The 7849-nt window shown below is 37.8% G+C and overlaps 1 protein-coding gene across 1 annotated transcript; it reads right to left on the bottom strand.

The window, feature by feature from the left end:
* Positions 1–1935: 1935 nt before the first annotated feature.
* Positions 1936–3054, bottom strand: LOC107480004 (uncharacterized). The gene has a single exon (XM_016100129.1). It carries the CDS (start codon positions 3052–3054, stop codon positions 1936–1938), a length of 1119 nt encoding a protein of 372 aa, XP_015955615.1.
* Positions 3055–7849: the final 4795 nt, after the last annotated feature.

The following is a 7849-nucleotide window of genomic DNA, read 5'->3' as shown; positions in this document are numbered from 1 at the left end:
AATATACTAAAAAGTGAATAAAACATACTAAAAACTATATAAAAACAATGCCAAAAAGCGTATAAATTATCCGCTCATTAGGAACACATTTCCTAATCATTCCATCTGGACACCTCTTGAATAAGAATAGTTCATCCCATAGGAACTTCTTGGCTTCATTGTGCAGCTTCTTCACTTGTTGCTTGGTGAATTCTTGAGGGATCTTCCTTCCAACCTTATAGTTTGCAATGTCTGCAAACCATGGAGCTTGTTGGATTTGTAGGAGGTGTTCATCTGGAAAGCTTTCATTCACTAAGTGTGGAGCTTGATTAGCTTCTTGTGATATTCTTGACAAATGGTCTGCTACTTGGTTTTCATTCCCTTTCCTATCTCTCACTTTAATATCAAACTCTTGTAGTAGCAGCACCCACCTAATAAGTCTTGGCTTTGAATCCTATTTAGACATTAGATACTTGAGAGCAGCATGATCAGTATACACTATAATCTTTGAACCAATCAAGTATTGTCTAAATTTATTAAATGCATATATAATTGCCAAAAGCTCTTTCTCAGTGGTGGTATAATTTTTCTGTGCTTCATTTAACACCTTGCTAGCATAATATATAACATGGTGCAGTTTGTCTTTCTTTTGCCCCAATACAGCACCAATTACAAAGTCACTTGCATCACACATAAGTTCAAAAGGTAATTCCCAATCAGGGGGTGTGATAATTGGTGCTGTAATGAGTTTTCTCTTTAAAGTTTCAAAGGCATGCTTGCAATTGTCATCAAAGATGAAAGGACTATCAATCATTAGCAAATTGCTCAATGGTTTTGCTATTTTTGAAAAATTTTTGATGAACCTCCTGTAAAAGCCAGCATGCCCAAGAAAACTCCTTACTGCTTTCACATTAACAGGTATAGGAAGCTTTTCAATGATTTCTATTTTAGCTTTGTCAACTTCTATACCTTTGCTTGAAACTTTATGCCTAAGAACTATCCCTTCAGGAACTATGAAATGGCATTTCTCCCAATTCAATACCAGGTTAGTTTCTTGGCATCTTTTCAAAATAAGAGTTAAATGATGCAAGCAAGTGTTAATGAATTGCCAAAGACAGAAAAATCATCCATCAAGACTTCTAAAAATTTTTCCACCATGTCAAAGAATATAGAAAGCATACACCTTTGAAAAGTTGCAGGGGCATTACACAGACCAAAGGGCATCCTTCTGTAAGCAAAAACTCCAAATGGACAGGTGAAGGAAGTCTTTTCTTGATCCTTGGGATCCACCACTATTTGATTGTACCCAGAGTACCCATCCAGGAAGCAATAATAGGCATGGCCAGCCAATCTTTCCAGCATCTGGTCGATGAATGGGAGAGGAAAATGATCTTTCCTTGTAGCATCATTCAGTCTTCTATAATCTATGCACATCCTCCACCCAGTCACTGTCCTGGTAGGAATCAACTTATTCTTCTTATTGGAGATGACTGTCATTCCTCCCTTCTTTGGTACAACTTGAACCGGACTGACCCATGAGCTGTCAGGGATTGGAAAGATTATCCCAGCATTCCATAGCTTCATCACTTCTTTCTGAACCACCTCCTTCATGGTTAGGTTAAGTCTTCTTTGGGGTTGAACTATAGGCTTTGAATCTTCCTCCAATAGAATTTTATGCATACAAATGGCAGGGCTGATGCCTTTGATATCATCAATTGTCCAACCCAAGGCTGTCTTGTGAGCTTTTAACACTTCAATCAGCTTTATTTCTTCTTCCATGTTCAATGAGGAGTTTCTGATCACTGGCAGGGCCTCTGTTTCTCTAAGAAACACGTATTTGAGATGAGGGGGAAGAAGCTTTAACTCTTGTTTTGGCTTCTCCTCTTCCTTGCCTTCAATGGAGATCTCTACCACTTCCTCTTCTATGAACTCTTGTTCCACCTCTATTTCCTCTTCTTATTCCTCCTGGTTGTCATCTTCCAGTAGCTCCTCCTCCATTTCTTCTATCATCTCCACTCTCATATGCCCCTCCTTCTCTAGAGGGTATTGCATGGCCTTGAAGACATTGATGATCATCTTTTCATCATGCACCCTGAGTGTCATCTCCCCTTTCTCCACATCAATGATGGCTCTTGCTGTTGCTAAGAAAGGCCGTCCCAATATAATCGAACTGTGTCCCTCTTCTTCCATGTCCAGGATAACAAAGTCAGTAGGGAAAATGAACTCTCCAATCTTCACTAATAAATTTTCCACAACCCCATTTGCTATCTTGAGTGATCTGTCAGCCATTTGGAGTGACATTCTGGTAGGCTTGACTTTCTCTATTGCAAGCTTTTTCATTAATGAGAGGGGCATCAAATTGATACTAGCTCCTAAGTCATAGAGAGCTTTATCCAATGTTCTGTTGCCTATAGTGCAGGATAGGATGAAGCTTCCTGGATCTTTGAGCTTTGGAGGAAGGCCTCTTTGGATGACAACGCTGCATTCTTGTGTTAGAATTAACGTCTCCTTCTCATTCCAACTCCTTTTCTTGTTGATGAACTCTTTGAGGAATTTAGCATATAGAGGCATTTGTTCTAGAGCTTCAGCAAGTGAAATATTAATCTTTAGCTTCTTGAATACCTCTAAGAACTTAGGGAATTGTTGGTTTTTGATCTCCTTGTTAAACCTTTGAGGGTATGGAATAGCGGGAGTGTATGTCTTCACCATTGTCCTCTGTTCTTGTGATGGCTCCTCCATGATTTGCTTCCCCTTCTTTGAAGCTTGAGGTTCCACTTTCTCCTTGAGCTTCTCTTGGTTCTTTTCTTCAATTGTCACTTGCTCTTTACTGCTGGTCTTGTCATCTTTTGTTGGCTTCTTGGTGGCTTCTTTGTCATTCACCAAAGTTCTTCCACTCCTCAATTGGATAGCCTTGCATTCTTCTTTAGGATTAGGAATGGTATCACTTGGGAGTGAACTGGTTGGTCTTTCAATTACTGCTTGCTTGGACAGTTGTCCAATCTGCCTTTCTAAGTTTCTCATTGAGGCTTCATAGTTCTTGCTGGTTATCTCTTGATGCTTCATCATCTTTTCCATCAGTATCTCCAAGTTGGGGATCCTTTGAGACTTTGGGGTGGTTGTAGTTGGTTGTAGGATGTGGTTGAGGGTGGATGATAGTTATTTTAGTTAGTGGATGAATTGTTGGGTGGATAGTGGTTGGTTGAGGTTGGTTATTTTGTGATTTTCTGTACTGGTTTTGGTTAGTGTTTTGATGGTTTTGGTGGTTTGTGTTTCTGGAGTTATTTTGGTTTGAGTTTTTTTGCCATGGTTGCTGGTTTTGACTGTCTCCCCATCTCAGGTTTGGGTGGTTTCTCCAGGAAGGATTGTAGGTATCTCCATGAAAGTCATTTGATCCAGAACCTTGGTTGTGCACATATTGAACTTGTTCCTGCTGCTGATCTTCTTGGTTTTCTTCATTTTGCACCCATGTGGGTGATGGTTGACTTGTATTTACTACTGCAACTTGGAGGCCATCAATCCTCTTGGCCATCATCTCCATTTGCTGCTAGATTTGTTGGTGCATCACCTTGTTTTGAGCTAAAATAGTGTCCACACCTTTAAGCTCCAATACACCTTCCTTTGAGCTGGTTGGCATTGCCTCTGATGACCATAGAAGTATTGGTTGTTTGTTACAGTGTCAATGAGATTTTGAGCCTCTTCAGTTGTCTTCATGAGTTGTACTGAGCCTCCAGCAGAGTAATCAAGTGCTTCTTGACTCTCAATGTCAATCCTTCATAGAAGTTTTGGAGTCTATCCCATTCACTGAACATTTCTGGTGGGCACTTCCTGATTAGAGCTTTGTATCTCTCCCATGCCTCATACAATGACTCTCCATCCATCTGAGTGAATGTTTGGACTTCTGTTTTGAGTCTGATGATCCTTTAGGGGGGTAGAACTTGGCTAAGAACTTGTTCACTAGATCTTCCCAATTGTTGATGCTTTCTCTTGGAAATGACTCCAACCATTGAGTAGCTTTGTCTCTCAAGGAAAATGGAAACAATAATAATTTGTAAATGTCAGGATGCACACCATTGGTTTTCACTGTGTCACATATCCTCAGAAAGGTGGATAAGTGTTGGTTTGGATCTTCAAGTGGGCCTCCTCCATAGGAACAATTGTTCTGCACGAGAGTGATGAGTTGAGGCTTCTTCAAAGTTGTTTGCATTGATATTGGGAGTAAGAATGCTACTCCCACAGTGCCTTGGATTAGGAAAAGTGTAGGAGGGTAGAACCCTCCTTTGAGACTGGCCACTGTTGTTAGCCACTCCCTCTGGTGGATTAGGAGCATTTCCTTCCATTTCCTGGTTCTCTTCCTCTGATTCCTCTCTACCAATAACTCCCTTTCCTCTAGCTTCTCTTCTTATTCTTCGAAGAGTTCTCTCATCAATGTCACCCGAGGTGGAGACCTCTCTCCATGCTTCTAGGAGACCTCTCTCCTTAGAAGAAGATTTCTTGTTTTTTCTAGGATTGTTCTTATCTTTCCAAGGATTCTCTGGACCTTTGAAGGTGATCTTCTACTGTTAGCTCAAGAGATGAAGGTTAATAATACTTCTGTGAATATGTGTGTGTTGTGGTAAAGTTGTTTTGAAGGGGTATAGAATGATTTTTGTGGGTAGCAAAATAAATTTTGTGGATTCTAAAATGAGGTTTGTTCATCGTAAAATGAATTGTGGTTGGTGAAGTAAATTGTATAGATTTTGAAAGGAATTTTGTGCTGAGGCATACTCAAGTGATGAAGAGTTTTGATATGAAAAATCTTGAGGTGGGATTGGACAATTTTGCATGAATGTATTTAAGGCACAATCAAGTGATGATTCTCTTGATGAATAGAATGTGGAGCATTAAAATCTCTTTGGTTTTGATCTTTCTAGCCACAACCTGAGTAGTTGTTAAATTCATCAAAATATGAATTATTTTGTGGCCCTGAGAAATATCCCATTTGGTTTGATTGCTCATACTCTATAATTCCTTGTTGAAATTCCCAGCCACCATTAGGATAATGACTTAAATCATTTTGTGGTGGTAAGAAATATCCCATGAAATTTTCTTGATCAAAAGATGAGGTAACCTCCATTCGTATATGAAAATATTTTGTATCAAACACACTCACCAAGAGAAATTGAAGTTCCTTATGTCGCAACTAAGGAATTCTTAGTGAGACAATAATACAAACACCTTATGTAAGACCCGAAATTTTTAGAAAATCTTATTATGAACGAAATTCAATTTATTTATTCATTAAAGACTTTAATCTTAGAACTTATTTTATTAAAGATAATTAAAGCAAATTTTGGTAAATTGAGTTTAAACTATATTTTATAAAAATGTGATTAATATTCTTATTTTATAATTTAAATTAGAAATAATTAATACAACTTAGCAATATGTTGATAAATAATGTTCTTAAATATTTTTAAGAGAGTATATTTGGTTTTAAAATTACTCTATCCTCCAATTTTATCAAAATATCTATTCATATCTATCCATATTCTTTTATAAAATCCCTAATTTCTAACCATAATTCCTGAATTAAATGAGAAACCCTAACCCTCTCCCACTCTCCTCAGCACTACACCCCTCATTATTATCACCCTCAACACACACACGAACTCACCTTCTCTCTCTCAGCTTCACCGCGGCACACACACACTTAGGACACCATACCCACTCAGCCCACACTCCTTCCGTCACACACCCACGCACCGTGAACGGAGTTACATCGTGTCCAGCCCACCTCGCCACCACTGCCGCCATTATTGCCGACGAAGAGGGATGCCGTCGATGCTGTTCAAGGAGGAAGGAGGAACCGTGTGAGGCCCAGGGGAGGAGGGAGCCTCTACTACGTCGCCACCGTGCCATTGCCGCACCTAGGTGCTGCTGTTGAAGCAACTCCTGCCGCTGCTGTGATGAGGGAAAAACAATTCCACACAAACTCACCAGCAAATGTACCGGGTCGCATCAAGTAGTAATTACTCACAAGAGTGAGGTCGATCCCAGAGAGATTGATGGATTGAGAAATTTTAGTTAGGTGATGAATTTAGTTAAGCAAATAGTTGATAATTTCAGTGAATTTTGATTAACAGAAGTTAAATTGCATGTAAATGAAAGGGAGAGGGGAAATTGACAAAATCTAAAGTGTAGAAAGAGTAAATTGCATGAAACTTAGAGTGCAAGAAAGTAAATGAGCTGAAACTTAAATGGCAAGAAATGTAAATTGCAGAAACTTAAAGTGCAAGAAATTTAAATTTTCTAAATCTAAATTTCAGAGAAATGTAAATTTCTTGAACAGTAAAAGAGATTTGGGTGTTGGGATTCAGAATTCAACCAGAAAATATAAATTGAAGCAACTCAAAAAGCTATTAGATGAAGAGATTCAGTTCAGTAGCAAAACAGAAAGGAAAATTTCTTGAAAAAACAAACAGCAAGAAAACTAGATTCAATTATGAAATCCTAAGGAGAAATTGAAGATCAAAGAAGAGAAATGAGATTAGAAAACGGATCTAGATCTCAATTGCTCTCTTGATTAAGCAGAAAAATAATTGTAGAAGAAATGAAAAGAAAACCAGTAAATGAAACTTAGATCCAATTCTTAGAATAATTGAGAAGAAAAGTGAAAGATGATTCCCAGATTTAGAATCAATGGAGCTCTTCAATCGCAACTCAAAATCCAAGAACAGACAGTAGAAGTTGTAGAAGAAAAGAAAAATGAAAACAGAAAGCTAGATCCAATTCCCAAATCCCAAATTCAAAGACAAATAAAAATTAGAAATGAAAACTAAAAATGAGCAAAAAGGTCCTTTACAAAATTGACAAAATCTAAAGTGTAGAAAGAGTAAATTGCATGAAACTTAGAGTGCAAGAAAGTAAATGAGTTGAAACTTAAATGGCAAGAAATGTAAATTGCAGAAACTTAAAGTGCAAGAAATTTAAATTTTCTAAATCTAAATTTCAGAGAAATGTAAATTGCTTGAACAGTAAAAGAGATTTGGGTGCTGGGATTCAGAATTCAACCAAAAAATATAAATTGAAGCAACTCAAAAAGCTATTAGATGAAGGGATTCAGTTCAGTAGCAAAACAGAAAGGAAAATTTCTTGAAAAAACAAACAGCAAGAAAACTAGATTCAATTATGAAATCCTAAGGAGAAATTGAAGATCAAAGAAGAGAAATGAGATTAGAAAACGGATCTAGATCTCAATTGCTCTCTTGATTAAGCAGAAAAATAATTGTAGAAGAAATGAAAAGAAAACCAGTAAATGAAACTTAGATCCAATTCTTAGAATAATTGAGAAGAAAAGTGAAAGATGATTCCCAGATTTAGAATCAATGGAGCTCTTCAATCGCAACTCAAAATCCAAGAACAGACAGTAGAAGTTGTAGAAGAAAAGAAAAATGAAAACAGAAAGCTAGATCCAATTCCCAAATCCCAAATTCAAAGACAAATAAAAATTAGAAATGAAAACTAAAAATGAGCAAAAAGGTCCTTTACAAATTGAATTAACTCCTATTTATACACTTTCTATTTTTTGGTCTTCAAAGCTTGGAGTGGGCCTTTTGGTTTTTGGATTTGAAGAGAGATGGGTCCGGTTGGCCTTGGTTCAAATAAGTTGGAGGTATGGGTCAGCTCCCAGGGGAGCGCTCCGTTTGGTCTTGTGAACGCTACGTTCACTTAGCCTTGTCATGTGCCAAGCCTCCTTTCCCATAGCTCCTTGTACATAGCGTTCACTAAGTGAATGCTACATTCAAATTGTGAACGCTGCTTTGGTTTGCTTTGAACTCAGATTTTCTTGGTTCCAAGAGCACGAGAAAGGTAGCAAAAGGAAGCGCTACGT

The sequence above is a fragment of the Arachis duranensis genome, chromosome 3 (assembly GCF_000817695.3).
Source record: "Arachis duranensis cultivar V14167 chromosome 3, aradu.V14167.gnm2.J7QH, whole genome shotgun sequence".
NCBI lineage: Eukaryota > Viridiplantae > Streptophyta > Magnoliopsida > Fabales > Fabaceae > Arachis > Arachis duranensis.
The sequence above is the reverse complement of the archived record's forward strand: the minus strand, read 5'-3'. Positions and strand labels throughout refer to the sequence as shown.

What these genes read in the sequence shown, in the direction of transcription:
- LOC107480004 (XM_016100129.1), bottom strand. Translation starts at nt 3,054, where the DNA reads ATGGAAAAGATGATGAAGCATCAAGAGATAACCAGCAAGAACTATGAA.